The 26,497-nt window shown below is 39.4% G+C and overlaps 1 protein-coding gene across 2 annotated transcripts in view; it reads left to right on the forward strand.

Moving 5' to 3' along the window:
- The first annotated feature begins 290 nt into the window (after positions 1-290).
- DMXL2 (Dmx like 2) overlaps positions 291-26,497 on the forward strand; it is a 179,364-nt gene continuing 153,157 nt past the window's right edge. For both annotated transcript variants that reach the window (XR_002734719.2, XM_023227160.2), the window contains exon 1: positions 291-670. Coding sequence is in view for 1 of the 2 variants with exons in the window: in XM_023227160.2 (XP_023082928.2) it covers positions 584-670 (87 nt within the window). In the remaining variant the exon portion in view is untranslated. The remainder of the gene's footprint in view (positions 671-26,497) is intronic.

The raw sequence follows: 26,497 nt of genomic DNA on the forward strand, positions 1-26,497 counted from the left end.
CCCTGGAGGCTCCAAGGGAACTCCCGCACGTCTGCGCGCGCAATCCCGGGACCGAGGGTCGGCGCGGCGCGCGCAATTGCCCTGGAAACCACGGCGCGCGCACGCGCAAACGCGGGGCGTGGGGAAAAAGACTGAACTGAGAGCTTTGCCGCCGGAGGGTGGGGGCTCTACCTCCCATCGACCGTCGCTCCCCCGCGGTGGGCGCGCGCGCCGGCCCGCTCCTTCGGGCGGAGCGTCCCTTGCTGCACGCTCCCAGCTGGCGCGTTCCTCCTAGTGCCCTCCCCCGCCTCACACGCACCCTTGCCCTCCTCCCGCATTTGTGCGCCGGTGCAGCAGGCAGTGGGAACATCCGGGCATTTCCGCAGCTGAGCGGCGACCCGGGCGGCGGCGGCGGTCGAGGAGCTCCCCCATGGCAGGGACGAGGCGGAGGGAAGGCGAAAGGGGGGCGAGGAGTTAAGCCGGAGCCTCCGCGGGGCGGGTTTCCGAGGGAGGCACAGAGGGAAGCGGCTCTCGCGGCCGGAGGAGGGCCGGACGCGGGGCTCGTCGCCCCTCTCGCGCATTCTGTACAGCCCGGGCTCCGGAGATGCATCTGCATCAGGTCCTCACTGGGGCTGTCAACCCTGGAGACAACTGCTACTCCGTGGGCAGCGTCGGGGATGTCCCCTTCACGGTGAGCGGCGGCCGGGAGCCCGAGGGGAAGATACCAGGATCCAGACGCGGGGGCAGGGACCTCCTGTCCAGGGCGCACGCCTCCTCAGGAGGCTGTGAGGTGTTGGTGGGCCCCACCCGTGGCCCCTTTGCAGCCTTGGGGTTGAGTTCCCCGTGGGACCGTGGGTGCTGCCTCTGGTGTAGGAAATCACCCGTTAGGGGAAAGGCTTAGGAATCCACCGCACTCTCCACCCCCAGCAAACGGGCCCGAGGTGGCTGGGCTAGAAGGTTCCTCCTAGGGCGGCTCTTGGGTCTGCAAGCGGTGGAGGAAGGTGGTGGTGCCGCTGAAACCCCAGAGCGTCCGTTTCGCACCTGCTCTCGGCGTGGAGGCGAAGAGACTTGGTGTTGGTTTCGGAGCGTGGAGGCGATGCTGCGCCTTGGCTCCCCCTGCCCGCTGTGCTAGGGCAGCTTGGATCTGCTGGAGTCTGTGGCTTTAAGCCTAACCCTGTGTATCTCCTGATAATGCAGGATCTTAATTCCAACAAGAAGATAGAAAAATTCATCCTCTGCGCCCGAAAGATTTAGCATGGAAGGGTTAGAGTGACAGTGACTTGGAGAGCTAGCTCATTTATCAGGAGGTCGTAGTTTGGTAACCCTCCTAGGTAATACTTTAATTTGTAAGGTAGCCTTTTTTTTTTTTTTTTTAATATAGTAAGGCAATGTGAAAAATTTACGACAGTGCTTGTTTGTTTGAGAAAAGTGTGTGTATACATAACGTTTTAGAATCTCCTTAAAAGCTGGGTGAAATAGACATGTTTCTCAAGGAGATTGGATTCATCAATCCTTTTTGAAAATGAAAATGTTCAAACCAAGCCCTGGAGCTTTGTTTACTCATAGTCTCCCATAGATTAATATGAGTTCTTTTCTAATAATGAAATTTATACGTGGTCTTCCTTAAAAGGAACTGTAGGCAGCCAGACCTTTATTAAATACATTTTGTTATTGATAACCATTCTTCTCGATAAAATTGGAAATAGCGTAATAGTATGCTTTTTAGACAAGGAAAACCCTTTGATCTGATGTCTGCTTTCCAACAGTGTTTTTAAAACTGCAGAAAATAAAGCTTCAGCAAAACTGCAGAATCATTATGTAGCAGTGCATTCTGGAACAATTTATTTTTTTGACGTTTTGTGATACATTAACCCCAGAAGATTGCTTTTTAGCCACTTTAATTTTTTAGTGTAATCAACTTGGCCTAGCTCCAGTTTAGGACGAGCCCTTTAAAAATAGGGTTTGCCTGCTTTATATTGTTACGCCTATCACTATCACTGGTGTCATCTGTGTTTTATGTACATGTGACTTAAAAGATCCATATAGAACTGAGCTTGGTCTTCAAGTGTGTGGAGAATCTTTTGGGGATAGAGAGAAGAAATTTCCCTGTTCCCCAGTAGTGCAGATAGGTAGTTCCTCCGGGTTAGAAGAGTGGGCCTCTTTCATCAAGAAACAAAGCTGGAATCTTTGGTTATGGATATTTTCCTGCTAGAATGATGGTGGTAGTTTTCTGCTTCCATCTGAAGTGGAGTGCTGTCTCACTGCAGGTCTGGTATGTAGAACTAAATAAACGGGTGCGGATGCAGCCTGGAAAAGCCTGTGTAAGAACTGTTAGTGCTGTGCAGGTGTGGTTATGCTGTAGGCCCCTTGTGACCAGATGCTTAGAGTCATTTTCAAATCTTTTTGCACCTCCCTAATTCAACCTTTCACAAAGTCTAGTTGACTCTCTGCACTGTCTACCAGATTTACTCCTTTTCATGTCCTTAACCACCACCTTATTTTACAGTCTTTGAAAGCTTTCAAAACTGAATTTTCTGACACTCATGTCTGATAACTTCTTCATCCTCCACACCGCTGCTAGGATAATTTTCTTCAAGTATCATTTTACCATATCACTCTTGGCTTAAGAATATGTAGTTGTTTCTAATAGCTGTGTTACGAAATACAAACTTGTCAAATATTCTCCATCTTTGACTTTATATTTAATTATATGTACTCCTCACTTTGGCCCCTCTGTTATATACTGATCTTCTTACTCTAACCTGCATTTTTATGTTGCAACAAGACAGTCCTTTTGGTCTTCCAAATTCGACTCAAAATTTGCCTGTTTTAGGATGCCTGCCTGTGACACTGTTATTTTGGTCTTTTGACAAATACAAATACAAACCCATTTTGCACACCACCTTATTTTAATACCTTAGTTTTGAGTGTACTGATCCAGTTATAATTTTGTCATGAACTGGAGATGACCTCTTGGGCTTTGTGAAAAACAGATTGGCAAAAAAAAAAAAAAAAAAAAAACCAAAAAAAAAACAAGCTGCTTTCAAGCACTGTACAATCAACTAACAAATACCTGAATTCCTATATTTGTATAGTAAAAAGAAAAAGCAAGCTCCTTTTCATGGAGCATGTCACTTGATTTTAGAGCAATCAGATGAAGAAGCTTTAGTTCTGGATCAGATGATTAAAAGGGCGACCAGCCAGGATTTGGAATGAAGGTCTTGTGACTTCTCATGGTGTGGGCTTTTCTTTGTAGTATTTCCTTCTTAATATCAGAGTGCCTGCTTTGGAGAGGGCGTGTGGGTGCGTAGGTGGGTTAGTGGATGGATGGAAGGCCTCCCAGCTAGACATAGTGTAGAATACTGTCTTGCAACTAACTGATGATTCTTAGCTGATGTTGTGTTTCCTGGTAATCTGAGAACCTTTTCAAAATACAATACATACTTTATTTCAGAATCTAAAATTGATACATCTTTGAAGAACAGAATTGTTCTAAAAGGATTTTGAGTTTATAACATTGTAATAATTGAAAGAAAGGGTGTGTTACATATTTTCCTGTGCATGGTGGGTGGCGTGATTGGTTGGCTGTGAATGACTGCTTGATGTCATGATGTCCCAGTTTGTGCAATATTGACATGGTAGTGCAGTCTGTAGTAGACAATCTCAGCTGATGTCTGTGGTTTTAGTGGTATCATGTAAGCAGTGATGCTTTTCACTTGTGTTTAGGCAGTGTACAGCTGTTTTCTTAAACATTCAATTGTGATTTCATAAATGTAGCTGTAGATACCACATTTTAAAACATCACCTTTTGAACAATTTTGTGCTTTTCAGTGTAAAATCTAGGTTTTGGAAATGTTATCCTGCAATGAGTCAAATCTCTGGTAGTTCAAAGAGATGATCTTCTCCTGTGTATGTGCTTTATTATACTTTATTTTGCCTTAAGACATTTCTAACTACTCTTCAGTGAATGTTTTGAGGGTTTATGCAACAGATATTGTAAATTTCTCATTATTTATCTTATTACTTTTCTGAAAGATAGGCCTTGGCTATTTTTAAACTTTACTGCACATATTAAAATATTAATTGAAATAATGATCATACATGATGATTTTCAAATTAAAAATTAATTTGGCCTTAAGGTTTGCAGACTATTTTCAGATGTGGGCAGTGACTATTATTCTAGTCTGACATGATTTCAACACATTGATGAACATTTACAAAAATTAGTAAGTCATTTGCACTCTTAGGGAATTTATACTGGCAGAGATTAAAATTATTTATATAATTATAACATAAGGCAGATGGAAGAGATTGTAGTTGGGAAAACAAGAAGAGGTTTTATGGAAGATTGAGATTTGGAAAGATAAGAACAACAGAAGCAAAGGAATGGCATAATATGAAGGATAAATTATTGAGTGACTGTTGTCTTTGCAAAAGTTACTTTTTAACCGCAGGACTTCTTCATTAAATAATAGACACTCTGAGAATGTTGAAAAAATATAATTTTCAAACATTACCTGTAGCTTTTCAGGAAAATATACCTGGTATTCTGACATTCGATTTTTTTTTATTAAAGTACCAACAAAAGGTTGGAAATAAATGGAAAACCATTCATTTAAAAATTAGAAGATAATGTTGTATAACCTCTTTTATGGCATTTAGATATGTCTTAACTCTATTGTAGAATAACATTTCAGTCCTAGAGTTATGGCAACACTAAACCTTAAAAATAATCAACCAGTTTATACACATTTAGCAAATGTCGAACACATAGGTATGCTAAGCTTTGTGGGTATTAAAAAAAAAAAAAGAATTATAAGACATAGTCTTGATTTCAGGGAGTTTACTGAAGAAGTGTAGGATTCTGGTAAACTAATAGGAGAGTAAAAGACTTGTACCTAATAACCACAGTAGGCCAGCTGTGCAGTATTACCAGCATTTAAGTGGAAATTCAGGAAGACTAAGAGAGAACTTTTGGCCAGGGGAATCAAGGAGTTGGTTAGAAACATGCTTCTGTACTGGCTGGTTATTAATGTGTCAACCTGTGCTGAGAGGAAGTGAAAGACAGAAGTCAAGAATTTAGAATGGACTTGTTTTCTAAGAGAAATTGGCCTTTTTGTTCTTGGCGCCCTAGTTTCTTGTTTATTTAAATGGATACATTTAAAACCTTGTGGGCTTGGGCTTCCTGTCAGCCAGTACTTGAATATAGGGTTATATAAGTTCTTATGTCCCTGTGTAGCTTGTTAATTAGCCTTCCTGCTTGTAGCAAGAAGACTCCTAGCAATTACTGAGAAACTCTGGTAAGATTCTGAATAATGTCTTCCCCAAAAATGGGAGGTCAGAGACCAACTACTTGTATGGTGTTGTCTAAATCACTTAAACATGTTTAGGTCTTTGATCTGTAAAAGAAGTTCTTAAAGATATTCTTTAAGTATTTAGACCACGAATGACAATTATATGGACTTCTCTAGAGATTTTCAGGGGCCAAAAGAGAAAATGGACTAGAAACATGAAGTGGTTGTGTTGAAGTTGGCACCTGACAGATAATAATTGCCTGTGAGGAGGAGCCTCTTGATTACGTTTTGGGCCTTGGCACCTGACAGATAATAATTGCCTGCGACTGCCATAGTACAGTATTGGGTGGGAGATGGGGCCAGTGTGATAGTGTTTAGGTTCTCCTTTTGCAGCTTTCCTTTTCCCATGCAATGCCTTTATTCTTTTAGTTTCTGTTCTTAGGATTTGGGGGATTGAAAAGACTACTTTAGAAATTATAATCAGATTATCTTAACTTGGATCTCAGTAAATTTTTAGAACAAATCAGAGTCTCAGTATTTAATTATCTGAAAGAGCACAGGATGTTGGTAACAACCATAATGGCACAGTGGAAAAACAAGTCATGCCTGACCAATTTAGTTTCCTTCTATAAAAGCAAGGCAGTATTTAAAATGGGATAGTAATATCTGAAATTCAGATTTAGTCAGACTTCTCTAGCTTGTCAGTTTTTTATTTTTATTATTATTTTTTGAGATGGAGTCTCACTCTGTCACCCAGGCTGGAGTTCAGTGGCGCAGTCTTTGCTCACCGCAACCTCCGTCTCCTGGATTCAAGCGATTCTCCTGCCTCAGCCTCCTGAGTAACTGGGATTACAGGCGCGTGCCACCATGCCAGGCTAAGTTTTGTATTTTTAGTAGAGACGGGATTTCACCATGTTGGCCAGGCTGTCTTGAACTCTTGACCTCGAGTGAACCTCCTGCCTTAGCCTCCCAAGATGTTGGGATTACAGGCGTGAGCCACTGCACCCGGCCATTTGTCAGTAATTTTAAAAAACAAATTTGGAAGCCAAATATTTTAGTGGAAGTGTTAGGGTTTTCAATCTTTTCGAGTTTGTAGAATCCTTTTGCATTATATTAGTGCTCTGAAACCCTGATCCATGATGTCACTTGGTATTGAGGGACCAAGTACAGTTTAACAAAGGTGGCATGACTGTGTTCACTCTGTCTTAAAGAGTAAGCTGTGATGGTTTTCACTTGTGTTTAGGCAGCATGCAGCTGGTTTCTTAAACAACGAATTGTGATTTCATAAATGTAGCTGTAGATACCACATTTTAAAACATCACCTTTTGAACAATTTTGTTCTTTTCAGTGTAAGATCTAGGTTTTGGAAATGTTATCCTGCAATGAGTCAAATCTCTGGTAGTTCAAAGAGGTGATCATGTAATCCTGGAACTTGATGTAAATATGAAACCAGTTGCCTGAACTTCTTATTTTTTTGTGTGTGGGTTTTTGTTTTCTTAAATTTCTTTTTTTTTTTTTTTTTGTTTGCCTGCAAGTTTTATTCTCACATCTTCTCATTTCATGATTCCTGAGGCTTCCTTTAATGCTGTCTACCCCTAGTCCTGAACACCTAAAAAATGTAATGGTTATCTTATCTCTTTCTTTTTTTTTTTTTTTTTTTTTTTTTTGAGACAGAGTCTTGCTCTGTCGCCCAGGCTGGAGTGCAGTGGCACAATCTCAGCTCACTATGAGCTCCGCCTCCCGGGTTCACGCCATTCTCTTGCCTCAGCCTCCTGAGTAGGTGGGACTATAGGTGCCCGCCACCACGCCTGGCTAATTTTTTGTATTTTTAGTAGAGACGGGGTTTCACCGTGTTAGCCAGGGTAGTCTCGATCTCCTGACCTCGTGATCTGCCTGCCTCAGACTCCCAAAGTGCTGGGATTATAGGCATGAGCCACCGTGCCCAGCCTATCTTATCTCTTTCAGATACAGAAAATAGAGTTAGGCCCCTCTAAATATTATACATGGTAATATGGTGGGAGTGATTTTAAGGGAATACATAATACCCTCTTAGATGGATTATCATTGGAGAGATGTTCCTTTCGGTCCATTTTCTTCTAAAAACTGAGCCTTCTTGGGAGTAATAACATTTAATTTAATTCAAACTAAATCATTGTTGTTTTCTTCCTGTGATTTTAGGAGAAACCCATTGGTTCATACTAAATCAGTAGAGTTTTCTTGTGATTTTAGGAGAAACTCAAAAAGTCGTAAGTGCGTTTTGCAAGTGAGCATAGATGGACACAAAAAACTCATAAAAATTCTGGCTTAGACTCATTTCACAGATATATGTAGCTCATATGTTAGCTGTAGTTCAAAAACAAAATTGCATACATTTTCTTAGGAGTAATGATTTTGGTTTTGTGCTAGCAACTTCTTCATATCATCTCTGGCCTCGACTGCATCCACACTTAAGAGGATCTAATCAGCAGGAGGTAATCATATTATCATCATGTACCTTTCCCATAATAACTCCCATCATTCCTTTTATGTGGATGAATAACCAGTGTTTTCAGCAAAGGCCACTTCCTCCATTTATGTTCTAAATTGGGTGTGATTTTGTACCCCAGGAGACATTTGGCAGTGTCTGGAGACATTTTTGATTGCTGTAACTGGAGATGGGGAATTGGTACTGCCGTCTAGTGAGGCGAGGCCAGAGATTTTGATAAAACGTCCTACAGTGCACAGGATAGCCCTCCACAATGAAGAGTTACCCAGCCCCAAATGTCAGTAGTACTGAAAGTTGTGAGAAACCCTGATTTGTACCTTATGGTTTGCATCTCTCTTTCCTACTTAAGTGCATGATTCTAGCAGTTTCTCCCTTCTCTTATAAAAATGCTTTTTCTGCTCTACTGAAACACTTTCTTCATTTAGACTTCTTAGTTTTCTCCTACCATGCTTAATTGCTTCTTGTCAGCCTGATTCCAGATTTGTATACTCAGCTGTTTCTTTGACATCTCCTCCTTGAAGGTCTAATAGCCATCACATTTTCCTCTTCCAGTCTTCCCTAAGTCAATAAATGGCAACTCCACTTTTTTTTAGTTCCCTTGTAGTCTACCTTTTCTCTTCCATTTATGTCCTGTATCTAATGTTAGCAAATTCTATTGGTTATACCTTCAAAATGCATCCAGAATCTGACTACTACTTATCATCTCTACTGCTACCACCTTGGTGCAAGACAGCATCATTTTTTCCCCTGGATTATGGCAGTTGAATCTTAAATGATCTTCCTGCCTTTTCTGCCTCTAGTCTGTCCTCCTTCAGTTTATTTTCAACATAGTAGCTAGAATGCTCCTGTTAAAATACAAATAAAATCTTTTTAGTCCCTTCTTCCAAACTTTTTTTTTTTCCACTCAGAGTAAAAACCTGAGTGCCTGCAGTGCCCTTTATTGCTATTTCTTTAGCACCTGAAACAGAAGGTGGTACAAAAAAGTACTCAATAAATTAGTAAGTGGAAAGGATACGTAGTGTAATACACACATTCTTACAGTAAAAACTGATCTTTTCATAAGGCTATTTTTTATAATACTTCTTGATATAGGTCAGTGGCATTAAGTCATATTTAGAAAAATCAATCTTATAGGTTGAAGGCAGAGAGCTTTGATACAATATAGGTGTAAAGCTGTGCTGGTCTGGTTTAATCCAAGGATATAAATATATCAAGAGGAATTGACGGGCGGTTCTCAAATTTTCCTCAGTGATACTTTTGAAAGACTTAAATATATAATGAATTAGAGGTTAGCCTGACAAATACCTGAAGTGTAGAGATTCTGTATTTTAGGAGTTTAATATGTTGTATTAATCTGCTAGGGCTGCCATAACAAAATAACACAGACTGGGTAGCTTAAACAACAGAATTTTTTTTTCCTCACAGTTCTGGAGTTTGCAAGTCCAAGATCTACGTGTCAGCAGATTTGGTTTCTCTGGAGGACTTTCTCCTTGTCTTGTACATTGCCCCCTTCTTGCTGTGTCCTCATATGGCCTTTCCTCTGTGCACATGCACTCGTGGTGTCTTTTTCTCTTCTTAGGGACACTAGTCTTATAGGGCCCTACCCTTAAGACCTCATTTAACCTTATATTACCTCTTTAAAGGCCTTACCTGTAAGTACAGTCACGTTGGTAGGTAGAGTTTCAAGCTCTGAATTTTGGGGGCACACAATATAGTCCACAACACGTTTTAACAATCGGCTGAGCTGGTCCTGGAATTGAAAATTGAGGAGCCTAACAAAGACATGATTGAGGTGGCCGCCCTACTTGGTGGTAATCTCAACTCAACCAAAGGAGTACTCTTGGATAGAAGCAAGATTCTGTTAAGAAATTTTAAGAATGTGCTAATATGTGGACAAATGGGACATTCAAACATGGCTGTGATAATTTTATGCTGGAAAATTTTATATAGATATAATTAAAAGCACAGTTTGACCATTAAAAGCAAAAAGCAAATAAAAACCACAAAAAATTCGGATTTTTTTGGTTTAAAAAGTTAATGTAATATCTGCATTGTAAAAGAATTATAATTCCAACAGTGTTGAAATATAGAAAGTAAAACTGAAAGTTTCCAGTCCCCGGAAGAATTATTACAACTTACTGGTTATCCTTTATACAAAAAATATTTTGGTGCCTGGGCATTGTACATACAAGATAAACTAGCTATTAACAACTACCGTTGTACAAGAGGGCTTGGTGTATGTTGTTATTAGCTATAAATTAGTTAAATTGGGGATCATGTACTAACGTGACGATTTTGACTATGGAATAATTGAACTGTAGCTGTTCTTCCTGGCAGTGTTAAATAGTGCTATCTCTGTGAGGTTGGTATATAGAAAACAAGGCAATTTTTAAAAGTAGTAAGATTAATAATTATCTTGTATGTTAAATTGGTACATGAAATCAAATCTGCTTTACAAATTAAATCTAGTTTAGTATCTTCATTTTGTGCCTGGAATTAGTTCCTGCCGATGGGTTTGTGGTCTCGCTGACTTCAGGAATGGAGCTGCGTACCTTTGCAGTGAGTGTTACAGCTTTTAAGGATGGCACAGACCCAAAGAGTGAGCGGTAGCAAGGTTTATTGTGAAAAGCTACAGGGCAGAGCTTCCACAGTGTGGAAGGGGACCTGAGTGGGTTGCCACTGCTGGCTGGGGTGGCCAGCTTTTATTCCCTTATTTGTCTCTTCCTGTTCGGTTTCTGTCCTATCACAATGCCCTTTTTTCAGTCCTCCCTGTGATTGCTACTTTTAGGATCCTGCTGATTGGTGCGTCTTACAGAGCACTGATTGATGCATTTTACAATCTTCTTGTAAGATGGAAAAGTTCTCCAAGTCCCCACTTGACCCAGGAAGTCCAGCTGGCTTCACCTCTCAATTTCATAGATGAGGATACTAATACTCTTGAGAAACTAAATGATTTAATGAAGGCCACCTAGTTAGTACTGTGGCACAATTAAGACTGGAACCCAAAGCTCCCAGTTCTCTTCTCCCCACCCTAGCAAAATGTAAAAAGTAACACGTGCCCTTGCAGATAATTTAAAAATCCTGAAGAAAGAGAAAATCATTTATAATGGCACAACCCAGAGATAACCCCACTTAACATTTTGGTAAGTTGGACGGAGGCCTCACGGAGGAAGCTTGTATTATTACTGATTTGAGACTGTTTACCTGTAATTTTTTTTGTTGAATGATTTTTGGATAGTTATTTTTCTAATTTTTCTATTTTGTGTAGGTTTTCAAATTTATGAGTATAAAGTTGTTCACAGCAGCCTTTTAATATCTTCTTAGGTTTGCAGCATCTCTGTTGCTTCTTTTCTCATTACTGCCATTGGTTATTTGTGCCTCTCCCTTCTTCAACAGAGGTTTATCAACTTTAGTAATCTTTTTTAAAGAACCCACTTTAGCTTTACCATTTCTCTCTGTTATATACTTATTTTCTATTTTGTTAATGTTTTTCTTAATTTATTATTTCCTTCTATATTATATTGATTAATTTTGCTGTTTTTCCCCTACCTTGTTGAGCTAAATGCTTAGCTCATTTTTGTCTTTCTCCCTAATAGATGAATTTAGAATGTAAGTTTTCCTCCAAGATCTGCATTCTCTGCATTCTATAAAGCTGTTTTGAAAACCATGAACTCATAAGTAATTTGGAAGTAAATTTCTGAATATCTGGGACTTTTAAAGTTACAAATATACTTACTAATTTCTAGCGTAGCTATATTGTGTGCAAATGGCATACAGTGTGTACTTATAATCTTTTTAAGTTTATTGAAATTTCAGTTGGTCGGTTTTTATAAGTTTTTTTTTTTTTTTTTTTTTTTTTGAGACGGAGCCTCGCTCTGTCGCCCAGGCTGGAGTGCAGTGGCGCGATCTCGGCTCACTGCAAGCTCCGCCTCCCGGAGACCATTCTCCTGTCTCAGCCTTTCCAGTAGCTGGGACTACGGTCACACGCCACCATGCCCGGCTAATTTTTTGTATTTTTAGTAGAGATGGGGTTTCACCGTGTTAGCCAAGGTGGTCTCAATCTCCTGACCTCATGATCCACCTGCCTCAGCCTCCCAAAGTGCTGGGATTACAGACGTGAGCCACTGCACCCGGACTTTATAAGTGTTTCATATGTGCTTAAAGAAAATGTGTCCTCTTCGAATTGCTGGACAGAGTTTTATATATTTTAGGTCAAGCTTGTTCATCGTGTTGTTTAAATCTCCTAAAACGTTACCACTTTTCTGTCTGCTTATTCATTTTGCTGAGAGATGTGTTAAAATCTACTATAAATATGCATTTATTCCTGTCTTGTAGTTTTGTTAATTTTGTTTTATTTATCTGTGCTTACAAGTTTAAAATTATTACATCTTCTTGGTGAATTTATCTATTGATCATTAGGAAGTAACCCTTTTTGATTTCTAACAATGCTTTCTGCAGTGTACTTTCTCTGGCATTAATATAGTTTTATTAGCTTCCTTTGGTTGGCATTTGTACAGTCTATCTTTTTACTTTCAACTTTTCTGCATAGTTATGTTTCAGATATTTCTTCCAATTATAGTGATGCATTGATTAACAATGGAGATGCATTCAATATATTGCTAGCAATTTCATTGTTGTGCAAATATCATAAAGTGTACTTACACAAACCTAGATAGTTTTTTTTTTTTTTTAAGACCGAGTTTCACTCTTGTCTCCCAGGCTGGAGTACAGTGGCGCAATCTCTGCTCGCTGAAACCTCCATCTCCTGGGTTCAAGTGATTTTCCTGCCTCAGCCTCCCAAGTAGCTGGAATTACAGGCGTGTGCCACCACGCCTGGCTAATTTTTGTATTTTTAGTAGATGTGGGGTTTCACCATGTTGGCCAGGCTGGTCTCGAACTCCTGACCTCAGGTGATCCATCCTCCTTGGCCTCCCAAAGTGCAGGATTACAGACGTGAGCCACCACACCTGGCCACAAACCTAGCTAGTATAGCCTAGAACATACCTAGGCTATATGGCATAGCCTGTTGCTCCCAGGTTACAAAGCTGTATAGCCTGTTGCTGTACTGAATAATGTAGCCAGTTGTAACACAGTGGTATTTGTGTATCTAAACATATCTAAATATAGAAAAGGTACAGTGAAAATATGGCAACATAATCTCATGGGACCACCCTCATATGTGTAGTCCATTGTAGACCGGGTCCGTTGTAGACTGGAATATTAACGTGGCACGTGACTGTAAAACATAGTTGGATTTTTAAAAATACAGCCTGACAATTTCTGTGTTAACTAGAACTTTCAGTTCATTTATGCTTGATGTAATTACTGGCATGTTTGTGTTTAAATTCACAATCTTACTATGTGCTTTTTGTTTGTTCCTTTTGTTCTTTGCTCCCCTTTTTTCTCCTTCCTTGTGTCTTTTGAAATGAATTTTCTTTTTCATTCAGTTTTTTTTCCCTGTAGTCCTAAAACTCCATATTCTGTTTCCATTCTTTTGCTAGTTACTCTAGAAATTACAGCATGCATTCTTAACTCATTTCTCTTATTGAAGCCTTATGAGGGTTTACATTCCTTCTAGACAATTCAAGAACCTTTTGTACTGCTTTTTAACTCCCTTCCTGCTTATAATATACCCTTCTATGATAAGCCTATTTTTGTAACCCTGGAAGACATTATTATTTTACACAGTCAGTGCTTATTTAGATTTACCCATATGTTACTTTGCTCTTCATTTCTTCCTTCTCTTACATTCCATTTGAGATCATTTTCCTTCTTCCTGGAGAATCTCCATTAGAATTTCCTTTGATGTGAATCTGTTGGTGTTGTAATGTTGTCTTTTGTTTGTCTAAAAAAGCCTTTTTTTCATTCTTTTTAAAACTTTTAGTTTCAGGGGTACGTGTGCAGGTTTATTATACAGGTTAAGTTGTGTGTTGCTTGGTTTGGTGTACAGATTATTTTGTCACCCAGGTAATAAGTATAGTTCCTGATAGGCAGTTTTTTGATCCTCTCCCTCTTCCCTCCCTCCACTCTTTAGTAGGCCCTGGTGTCTGTTGTTCCCTTCTTTGTGTCCATGTGTACTCAGTGTTTAGCTTCCACTTATAAATGAGAATATGTGGTATTTGGTTTTCTGTTTCTGCCTTAGTTTACTTAGAATAATGGCCTCCAACTACATCCATGTTGTTGCAAAGGACAACTCATTTTTTTATGACTGCATAGTATTTCATGGCATATGTGTACCACATTTTCTTTATTGAGTCTACTATTGATGAGCATCTAGGTTGATTCCCTGTCTTTGCAAGTGTGAATAGTGCTACAATGGACATATGCATGCATGCATGTGTCTTCATGGTGCAACGATTTATATTCCTTTGGGCGTATACTCAGTAATGGGATTGATGGGTTGAATGGTAGTTCTGTTTTTATTTTGTTTCATTCTTTTTTTTTTTTTTTTTTTGAGACTGAGTCTTGCTCTGTTGCCCAGGCTGGAGCGTAGTGGCATGATCTTGGCTCACTGCAACCTCTGCCTGCTGGGTTCACATCGTTCTCCTGCCTCAGCCTCCCAAGTAGCTGGCATTACAGGTGCACACCACCACGACTGGCTAATTTTTGTATTTTTAGGAGAGGAGGGTTTCACCATATTGACCAGGCTGCTTTTGAACTCCTGACCTCAAGCAATCTGCCCACCTCAGCCTCCAAAAGTGCTGGGATTACAGGTGGGAGCCCAGCCTGTTTTGTTTCATTCTTGAAAGGCCGTTTTGCTGTCTTTTAGCAGTTAGACAGGTAGATAGAGCATGGCAGTGTTTTCCTTTCGGCACCTTGAGGATTATAGTCTTCTGGCCTCTACTGTTTCTGTTGAGATGTAAACTGCTAATTTACTGTTGGTTCTTTGAAAGTTGTATTTTTTTCTCTTAGCTGCCTTTGAGATATTTTCCTTTGTGTTTCTGAAGTTTTGCTATGTTTTGTCTGTGTATACATTTAAAAAATCTGGGCGTTTTCAAATCTGTACATTAATATCTTTTATCATTTATTGAAAAATTTCACCTGTTATTTCTTCAAATATTGCCTCTGCCCTGATTGACCTTGTAAAACAAATAAATATGTTTTAGACGTTCTGACTTTATTTCTATGTCTAATAGTTTTTGCCATGTTTTCTGTCTTTTTATTTTTATTTTTTTGAGGCAGAGTCTCGCTCTGTTGCCCAGAGTGACTCTGTTACCCAGGAATGCAGTGGAATTGTCTCAGCTTACTGCGACCTCCACCTCCCAGGTTCAAGTGATTCTCTTGCCTCAGCCTCCTGAGTAGCTGGGATTAGAGGCATCCATCACCATGCCCAGCTAATTTTTGTATTTTTAGTAGAGACAGGGTTTCCCCATGTTGGCCAGGCTGGTCTCGATCTCCGACCGCAGGTGATCTGCCTGACTCTGCCTCCCAAAGTGCTGGGATTACAGGCATGAGCCACCGTGCCTGGCCCCATGTTTTCTATCTTTTTATCCTTTTGTGAAACATTCTAGATGTTTTTTTCTAATCAATTTGCAAAACCTATATTCAACCATGTCTAATTTGCTGTTAAAGCCATCCTTAATTCTTAGTTTTGGGTTATTCTGGTTCTTTCATGAGGTCTTCTTTCCTTGTGTGATAGATATTGTTGACTATGTGTATTTGAAAAATGACTTTTAGGAATAACCTAAGTCCCAAGATGGTGGTATCATACCCAAAAGGGAATTTTAATTTAATTAGGTGACATGTCTTGGGGATTTTACTGGTTAGGGATGACATTAATTCAAGCCCAAGGCTTGAAATTTTCTAAACCATCCAAGTGATACAAAGACAGGTGCGAATCTCTACAAGTGGCTGGGCGCCGTGGCTCACGCCTGTAATCCCAGCACTTTGGGAGGCTGTGGTGGGTGGATTACCTGAGTTCAGGAGTTCGAGACCAGCCTGGCCAACTGGTGAAACCCCGTCTCTACTAAAAATACAAAATTACCTGGGCGTAGTGCTGCACGCCTGTCGTCCCAGCTACTCGGGAGGCCGAGGCAGAAGAATTGCTTGAACCCGGGAGGCAGAGGTTGCAGTGAGCTGAGATTGCTCCACTGTACTCCATCCTGGGTAACAAGAGCAAAATTCCATCTCACACCCACACCCACACCCACTCACATACACACATACACACACACGCACACACACAAAATCTCTGTAAGTGTTGGTTTAATTCTAGGTCTCTCATGTTATGTGGATTAATCTTCAAGATTTCAGTTTAAAGTGTTGGGTAGTTTATTGGAGTCCCATCTTTTGTCAGATGGAGCACTTTCATTTTTGTTCCTCTAGATCCAAGAGACCATCAAAATGCAGTTCAGTTTTACCCTCACTCTTTTAGATTAGCAAATGCTGTTAGGACAAATTGGCATTCAGTGCTGAGCACAGCCTTATGTTCTCCTTTTCTCTTAGATTTTGGCCCACTAATTTTGCACAGTATTTTTTTTTTTTAGCTCTTTGAGTGTTTTTAAATCTGTGTTCATTAAGAATATTAATCTGTATGGACCGGGCCAGGTAGCTCACACCTGTAATCCCAGCAGTTTGGAAGGCCGAAGCAGGCAGATAACTTGCAGTCAGGAGTTCGAGATCAGCCTGGCCAACACGGTGAAATCCTATCTCTACTAAAAATATAAAAATTAGCCTGGCATGGTGGCACACGCCTGTAGTCCCAGCTACTTGGGAGGTTGAGCACTAGAATCACTTGAACCCAGGAGGTGGAGGTTGCAGTGAGCTGAGATGATGCCACGGTACTCTAGCCTGAGTGACGGAGTGAGACTGTTTAAAAAAAAAAAAAGAAGAGTATTAATCTATATGTTTTTTTCCCCGCTTGTACTGTTTTTGTCTGGTTTTGGTATCATGCTAAGATGTTTTTTGTATATTTCATGAAGCTTTTTGTGTTTTAAATTTAGATCCTGTGATTCATTTTGAGTTAATTTTTGTGTAAAATATCAGATTAGATTTTTTTTTTTTGGTATATGAATGTGCAGTCGTTCCAACACCATTTGTTGAAAAGCTGCCCTTTCTCCACTGAATTGCCTTTGTACCTTTGTAAAACATCAGTTGGCTATATTTTTGTGGGTCTACTTCTGTAGTCTGGGTTCTGTTGCACTGATCTATGTCTCTATCCTTTTGCCACAATACCACTGTCTTGATTACTGACTTTATGATAAGTCTTTTAATTGGGTAGTGTGATTCTTGCAACTTTCTTCTCTCTCTCTTTTTTTTTTTTTTTACAATTGTTTTAGTTATTCTAGTTCCTTTACCTTTCCATTTAAATTTTAGGATCAGTTTGTCTATAGCTACAAAAAAAAAATCCTGCTGGGAATGAATTTGATTGCCTTTCTTTTAAATCTGTAGATCAGTTTGTGGAGAAGTGACATCTTTGAGTCTTCCAGTTATGAACATATGTCTATATTTATTTAGGTCTTTGACTTTTGATCAGTGTTTATGCATATAGATCTGATACATGTTTTGTTAGAAGTATTTCATTTTTCAGAGCTATGTTAAAATGGTATCTACAAGACTGATTCAGTTTTCAAAACTCAATCATGGCAATCCACACATTAATAATTTAAAGAAAAAATACATAACCATATTAATGCATACAGAAAAAGCACTTGACACTATTCAAGATTCCTTTATGATAAAAACTTTCAGCAAACAAGGAATAACAAAAAATCTTCTCAGCCTTATAAAGGGCATCTATTAAAAAAAAAAAAACTTGGTAGTGCAATAAGGCAAAAAAAAAAAGAATGCATAGATTGGAAAGGAAGAATTCAAACGGTCTAATTTGCAGCTAGTGTGGACATCTACACTGAAAATCTCAAGAGATTTACAAAACAGAAAAAAGCTACTGCTAATAAGGTCACAGGATACAAAATCAACAGACATGAACGACGGAAACAATTGGAAAATAAAATGTTTTTATTTGTGGCTGGATTTGATTTGCTAATATTTTATTGAGTGTTTTTACATCTGTGTTCATTAAGAATATTTATTATTATGTTTTTTTCTCTTGTACTGATTTTGTCTGGTTTTGGTATCGTTGTAATACTAGCTTCATGAGTTTGGAAGTATTTTGTCCTCTTCTACTTTCTGTCAGGATTATGTAGAATAGGTGTTGTTTCTTCTTTAAATGTTAGTAGAATTTACCAGTGAAACAATTTGGGCCTGGAGTTTTCTTTTTCGGAAGGATTTTAACTATACATTTAATTTATTTACTAGTTAAAGGACTATCGTAGTAATGTATTTCAGCTTGGGTGTGTTTATACTGTTTTTGGTTTTAGAGGAATTAGTCTATTTCATCTGTTTCATTTTTGTAGATTTGCATGTAGAGTTGTTCGTGGCATTTCATTATTATACTTTTAATATGTGCAGGGTTAGTACTGATACCCCTCTTTTATTCTTGATATTGGTAATTTGTGTCTTTTTGTCTGTCTTGCTGAAGTTTTTATGTTATATTGCTCTTTTGATTTCATTCATATTCACTCTTGTTTTTCTGTTATGTCATTGATTTCTGCTTTTTTATTGTTTCCTGCCTTCTATGTGATTTGGAGTTGTTTTGCTCTTCTTTTTCTAATTGATTAAGATGGAAACCTACATTATTGATTTGGGAGTGCCCATACTTCTTTAAACATTTTTCTACTAGTCATTTTAACATCTTTGTCAGTTGATTTCAACATCTGTGTCTTGTTGTCTTTTCTCTTGCAAGTTGAGATTTTCTTAGTTCTTTTTTTTATTTTACTTTTTATTATTATTATTTTTTTGAGACGGAGTCTCGCTTTGTCGCCCAGGCTGGAGTGCAGTGGCACCATCTCGGCTCACTGCAAGCTCCGCCTCCTGTTTTCACGCCATTCTCCAGCCTCAGCCTCTGAATAGCTGGGATTACAGGCACGCACCACCACGCCCGGCTAATTTTTTGTATTTTAGTAGAGACGGGGTTTCACCGTGTTAGCCAGGATAGTCTCAATCTCCTGACCTCGTGATCCGCCCGCCTCGGCCTCCCAAAGTGCTGGGATTACAGGCGTGAGCCACCACGCCCAGCCTTAGTTATTTATATAAGTAATTTTGGATTATGCCTGCACATTTAAAAATACTACATTATGCGACTCTGGGCCTTGTGTAAATCCTATGGAGAATGTTGATATTTTTGTTTTAGCAGGAATTAGACTTGGCTGGGTTGAGGTGGAAAGATTTGACCAACCTTCTATATATTGTGGTTTCTATGTAAGTTCGATTTTCAAAGCCTTTGCAGTGCTAGCTGAATATACTCTATCCTGTGATGTGCCACTTAGTGGCCAGTATGGGACCTAGGCAGTGGTCTCAAGGTTTTTGCTCAGCTGTTTAAGCTAAGATTGTGCTTGCACAGCCTGGGGATGAGCCCAGGAGTTTACAAGCAAGTTTATTGAGTTGCCTTTCCAGACTCTTCTTTCTGTGACTTTCCTGGTACTTTCTGGTTTTCTGGCTGGAAAACTAGTCCCTTCTTGTGACTGTACCTGTCTGTATTCAGTGCCAAAGTAGCTGTAGAGAAAGAAAAAGAGCAACATGGATCCGCTCTACTCTCTTGGGGTTATAGCTCCTCAGAGTAGAACTGTGGAATTATTTGGGGGCTGGGATATCAGAAAATAGAAAAAGAAAAAGATAAACGGATAATTTTTCCACCCTTTCTTTGAACATTAAGAGTCTCCTTTCCCATTCATTGAGCTAAAAGTAAATGGCCTCTCCTGGAGCTCTCTGTTTTTGCTGCTTGGTTTAGGCCTGACAGTCCAGGCCTAACTTAGTTCAGTAAAATGGGAAGCTCGCTGCTAGTACAGTGAACTTCAAATTCCATTCTTCTTACCTCATCTATCTGCTGCCATTTACTTTATTAAGAGTCCTCCGCTAACTGTTCTGTGCATTCTGTGTTTTATGGCTGCATCAAGTGGGAGAGACATCATCGTGGTTACTTTATTTTACTTAGAACTGGAACTATGATGTAATATTTCATACCATCAAAAAATATCAAGGACCTAACAACAGATCTAATGATACATTTTTAAGACTGTTATAAGCAAAATTAGTAAAACTTTATTGAGAGACTTAAAGGAGATAAATACCATGTTCATGGACTGGAAGATTCACTACTGTAAAAATATCAACCATTTCTGGCCGGGCGCGGTGGCTCACGCCTGTAATCCCAGCACTTTGGGAGGCCGAGGTGGGCGGATCACAAGGTCAGGAGATCGAGACCATCCTGGCTAACACGGTGAAACCCCGTCTCTACTAAAAATGCAAATTAGCCGGGCGTGGCGGTGGGCGCCTGTAGTCCCAGCTACTTGGGAGGCTGAGGCAGGAGAATGGCGTGAACCCAGAAGGCGGAGCTTGCAGTGAGCCGAGATAACGCCACTGCACTCCAGCCTGGGCAACTAAGCGAGACTCCGTCTCAAAAAAAAAAAAAAAAAACAAAAAACAACCATTTCCAAGCTTATTTATGTATCTTTGATGCATTCCCAGTCAAAATTTTAAGAGAATTTTGTGGAATTTGATAGAATGATGCTAAAATTTTATAGAGATAGATAGTGCCAAGAATAGATAAGGCAATATTGAAGAGCAATAAAGAAGACTTCTACCAGCTCAACTTATAAAAGTTGTAGTCATTAAGATAGTGTGATGGCAGTCTAAGGACAAATACACCAAAATCAGCACCAGAAAGAGACCCACACATTTGTTGATGTTTGATTTATAACACAATTGGCATGATAGAGAAACAGGATGGTTGATCTTTTCAATCAGTGGTGCTTGGACATCTTGTTATCTACATAGGAAAGAAGTAAGACTTGGTCTCTATCTCATACCATACATAAAAATTAACTCCAAGTAGATTAGAGATGTGCAAGACAGAATAATACATATTTTAGAAGGCAGAATTCAGAGGAATACATTTAGAGGAAAACGTATTGCTAACCTTGAGGTTACAAAAGGTTTCTTAAAACACCAAATTGTTGTATTTTCCTCTAATTTGATCTTTCTTTAGAGTGGCTATAAACTCTCTGGAGAGTGGCTATAAACTCTATCTCTGTCCTGATGGTGTCCAGGGATTATTGTGGGGCTGGGATATGACCATATGAGATGGTTGTGGATGTTTACAGTCTGTCTTTCATGAGATAGTTCTTTATCTTGGTAGATGTCCTAAATGTCAGACCCATGGCAAGGTGTTCTTCTCACGGGAGACTTATTTATACTGGCAGATACCCTTGTGGTTCTTGTCCGATCTGTGTCCAGTTTATTTGACCAAGACAGCCACGCACTAGGAGAACCCTGACCAAGAAGAGAATTAGGTTCAGGTGTGTCGGTCAGGTGAACTACAGAGGAGATGGTAAAACAAAACACTTGAAATAACAAGAAGTTTTTATTTCAGATTTTAGAAGAGAAAGCACACCTTGCAAGGTCAACAGGAAGAGGGGAGCCACCTAGGACATGCAAGTGCAACCAGTGGATGGGACGAAAGAGAAAGGACCTAGGGAACTGAAGTCTTTACTGGGGTCCAGGGTGTTCTTAACCAAGCAAGTTTCCCATGGGGAGTTCTAATTGGTAGGTTGGAGCAAGCAGGCATGAGTTCTGAGGAGTCATGCTGTGACTAAGAGGTGGTCACTGATGCGTATCTGTACAGTCTGTGCAGGGTTTGGGGTCATTAGGGTGAGTCAGGTAGATTCTACCTAGCTCTCCCAAAAGGAGGTGATAACCAGGAGGTGGTTGTAAAAGGCAGATATCTTGATTGACCACATTGAGGACCTGGAAGGAAATGGAGGACTAAAATCTGTGTTAAGGGTGATTGAGCCCTGATTCTTCAATGAGAAAGTCAGACTTACACTTGAAATGAATGGCAAGGCAACCTAAAATTACAGGAATTCACTGCACAAATAAACCACAATTGCAGATAGATATATTTTGGATATTGTGAGCCAGGTTTCTCATTACTGAAGAAGAGAGTTATAGGTATAGAAAGTGGGAAGACGGCCAGGCGCAATGGGTCATGCCTGTAATCCCAGCACTTTGGGAGGCTGAGGCAGGCGGATCACGAGGTCAGGAGATTGAGACCATCCTGGCTAACACAGTGAAACCCTGTCTCTACTAAAAACACAAAAACTTGGTCGGGCATGGTGGCCCGTGCCTGTAATCCCAGCTACTCGGGAGGCTGCAGCAGGAGAATCGCTTGAACCTGGGAGGTGGAGGTTGCAGTGAGCCGAGGTTCACCACTGCACTCCAGCCTGGGTGACAAAGCGAGACTCAAAAAAAGAGAAAGTGGGAACGCTAGAATGAACCTTGTCGATATAATTGGATTAGAGGCATTAGTGTGACCTCATAGATGTGTATATGTCTATACACATATGAATATATTACATGTTTATATGAATAATATGTGTATGTATACATGCATATATTTGTATATATTTAAACAGACATCAATGATGTACAGGTATAGAGATACATAGATATGATAGGGATGTTTGTATTGGTGTGTCTTTGATCCTAAGCCCTTTCAGTGGACAGTTGAAAATAGATGTGTGTGTGTCTGTGTTTATAGATACATACATAACTATACACACACATTTGTTTCCTAACTTTGTCAGCTGAGAGGCCTAGAAGCAGTAATACCCCTGTATCAGTGAACACAACTGGCATCTAGATCTTGGTTTCTAAATACCTTTGTCCGCTAAAAGGAACCAGCATTTCTTGGAGGAATAGCTGATTTTCAGCTGGAGCATGAAAAATAAGATAAATTTGGAATTTCTTATGCCAGAAAGTAAGGAATTGCTCAAAGAATGATCAGAGCGTGTCATAATGACACAGGAGCTAGCTTAAAGGTCTTCTACTGGCCAAGTCTGGGACAATTTGGGTATGAAAATAAGTGATAGTGGATTATAACCCTTTGAATAAGATAAAAATCCGTGAATTTTTACTAATATAAATAAGTACACAAATAAGGAATGCTCTTCTATACAGAGGGAAACTGACAAATGATGCAACAATGAAATTAGAAAATTGCCATTTGGCAGCCATCATAGTAATACTAAAACTAATGGATGAAAGTTTAGTAAGGAACAGGATATTTACATAATCTCAAAATATATTCCCATAATATACTTATTACTTATAAAGGAAAAGCAATATAGAGGAGAAACCTGGAAGATACTATCTGCATTCACTGTCCAAAGTAAACATCATCAGAGATGGGGCAGATTAACAGAAGTGCCTCCTGATAAAATGCAGTAAGAACGTTGCTGCATTTCTGTGGTATTCCTGTCCCAAACCCATAACCTAAATATAATTGAGAGGAATCATCAGACCTGAATTTTGAGATACTCTAGAAAATAAATGGCCTGTGTTCTTCAAACTGTTAATGTCATGAAAGACAGAGTGAAGAATTACTCCAGGTTAAAGGAGTCTAAAAAGACATGATAGCTAAACACTTAATCTGGAATTTTCTTTTATTATAAAGGACACTATTGCGGCAGTTCAAGAAATCTAAATAAGCTCTATAGATAATAGTATTTTATCAGTATCCATTGCCTGATCTTGATAATTGTACTGTGGTCATATAAGAAAATTTTAAGAGAAAATATTACAGTATTAAGGAAGAAAAAGTAATCATGCCTGCAACTTTCAAATGGTCAGGAAAAAAGTTATCTGTGTATATAGAGACAAGGATAAAACAGATGTAAAATATTAACATTTGGGGAATGTGATATATGGTAACTTTTTATAACTTTGTATAACTGTATAACTGTACAACTTTCTGTAAGCCTGAAATTATATCAAAATAAAAAATTAAAAGTAAAGGAAGTACTGTATCATAAAAGAAGAGATGAATGATAAATTAGACTACTTTACAATTAGGAACTTCCTCAAAGATAGCATTAAAAGTGAAATGCAAGTTGTGGAGCTGGAGAAAAGAATTGCAACATCTATATTTGACAAAGAACTAGTGGCCGGAATATAACAATACCTACAAGTAAATAAGAAAATGATAATAATGGATGAAAGATTTGAACAGGCCCGTCACAAGAGAAAATCTAAATGACTGGTAAACATTTGAAAAGGAGCCATAGCTCATTAATAATCACAAAAATACAGATTGAAATCAGAAGATTCTATTACATACCTAACAGATTTGTACAAAATTACTTACTAACTCTCACATATATCTGGTGATGGCAAGGATGTCCACTAATGGGAATTCTCATACACTGCTAGTGACAGTATAAATTGGTACAACTATTTTGGAAAACAATTTAGCATTAATGCCAAAATTTAAGATATGCCTAACCTGTGATCTATCAGTTCCTCTTTTGTGTGTATATTCTAGAGAAATGCATGCATGTATGTGGGATTTCCCTACAAGAATGTTCAGAGCAGCATTGTATGTAATAGGCAAAATGCCCATCAACATTAGAGTGGATAAATTGTGATACATACAAGGGAATGTTAATAAGAAATGAAAATGAGTGAATCACAGTTACATGCACCATGGATAAACTTCTGACCTAATGTTCAGGGAAAGAGACAGAAAAGCATACAGTATGATTCCATTTACATAAGGTTCAGAGGGAAGGCAAAACTAAACCATTTTGTTTAGGCATGCACACAGAGGTGGAAAAACTACAAAGAAAAGTAAGGGGGGGATTTCCCAAAAAGGGTAGTGGCTACTTTTGCTTGAGAGGGAGAAGTGTAATTTGGAAGGGACGGATGATCTTTTGAGTTGCTGGAAATACTCTTCTCTACTTGGGTGGTGGTTACACATGTGCTCACTTTAATTTATTCTTTGTGGAGTATGTTCTGGGTACACCTCTAAATTTAAAGCATTATCTTAGTGGGTTTTGTGAGGGATTATATAGGTGCATGTTTGTGTACTATTTTTAATGAGAGTCTCAAGGCTTTACAAATGTAAAAAATACAAACAAAAACTTATTGTTCATTTCTCTCTCTCCTCCTGTCCTGGCAAAATATAAGCACATGTGGCAGGATCCTGTGTGTATTTTCTACCATGTTATGCCCTGTGTGCCTGGTCTAGAGTAACTGCTCAGTAGACATTTGTTGACTTAATGCTTAGCAGTTACTGTGTTATAAATAGTTGCTGAATAAAGAGTTAAAATGGAAGTTGGGTGCAGTGGCATGCCTGTAGTTGCAGCTACTTGGGAGGCTGAGGTGGGAGGATCACCCGAGCCTAGGAGTTTGAGTCCAGCTAACATAGTGAGAGCCCATCTCTTAAAAAAAAAAAGTAAAATGGAACTAGTCAAGGCAGATTACCTTAGTAATGGGAAATTTAAGGATATAGAAAAGGGAATAGAAGACAAATCTTCCAAGAATCTTGTAACACAAGTTGTAGTACAGCTGAGCCTCAGTTATCAGGGACTCATTTCTGTGGACTGCTTACTCTTCCTAGTGGGCTGTGTGGTCTCACAGTGTCTGTGCCTCTTTTTGTGTTTGGTCTATTAAAACTGGCTTACATGAAAATCACAGTGCCCTGACCTCTGTGTACATAAAACCATTTTGGCTTTAGTGCCTATTACTACCTGCTACACTTCCTAATTTTACTAGTTGAATATCTAGGAAGTAGAATCTGGCCCAATTCACTCTTTTAAGCCAGACAACATCATAGCTTGTTTGCCAGCCTATAGCTTTTGGTATTAAATTCTTGGTCTTTGGAATCAAGTGTCAACCCCGGATCCAGTCAGTTTTTTTTTCTTTTTTTTCTTTTTTTTTTTTTGAGACGGAGTCTTGCTCTGTCGCCTAGGCTGGAGTGCAGTGGCCGGATCTCAGCTGACTGCAGGCTCCGCCTCCTGGGTTTACGCCATTCTCCTGCCTCAGCCTCCCGAGTAGCTGGGACTACAGGCGCCGGCCACCGCGCCCGGCTCGTTTTTTGTATTTTTTAGTAGAGACGGGGTTTCACCGTGTTAGCGAGGATGGTCTCGATCTCCTGACCTCGTGATCCGCCCGTCTCGGCCTCCCAAAGTGCTGGGATTACAGGCTTGAGCCACCGCGCCTGGCCCAGTCAGTTTTATACTGTGGGTGTTGATCACGTGGTCTGCCAGGGCTGACCTTTCAGAAGGACTGTAAATGGGGCATTTTTCTCTAGAAAGGCCTGTGAATAAGATGAACAATACATTTGACATGATAAAGCATAATTTTTCTATTATGTGTTGTTCAGATTGTTCCCTTTTTTATTACTTTACATAATTGTGCAATAAGTATCTTAATACTAATTGTGATCTTTGTTTGCATGTCTGGATGTTTTCTTAGGATCAAGTCCTAAAAACAGACTAACTGAATCAAAGTACTCTATTTAAATCTCTTTATAGTCTCCTAATTCGTAATACCAAATTGTTTTCCAGAAAAGCTGTATGGTTTGATGCTGTACCATACTCTTGCTCTTTACTTTTTCTATTCTTTATTAAAGGCTGAAAAAAGTACAGTTAGCTATCTAATGCTGAAAAGCCTTGCAATCACATATTCTGGGTTCTAAGCGATCACAGATAACTTTAGTAACTCCTCTCACTATATATATCCTGTTTCGCTCTCTTTTCCTCCCAGCATTCTCACTGCACTCCTTACCCTAATTTCATGGCCAAATCCACATTTTCTTTGAAGCCCTGCTCTGTATATCCCTAATCTTTGTACCAGTTTTGCTTCTAGTCAGGGCAAGAGACAGATGTACTGAAGTAAGAGC

This window comes from Piliocolobus tephrosceles, chromosome 6 (assembly GCF_002776525.5).
Source record: "Piliocolobus tephrosceles isolate RC106 chromosome 6, ASM277652v3, whole genome shotgun sequence".
NCBI lineage: Eukaryota > Metazoa > Chordata > Mammalia > Primates > Cercopithecidae > Piliocolobus > Piliocolobus tephrosceles.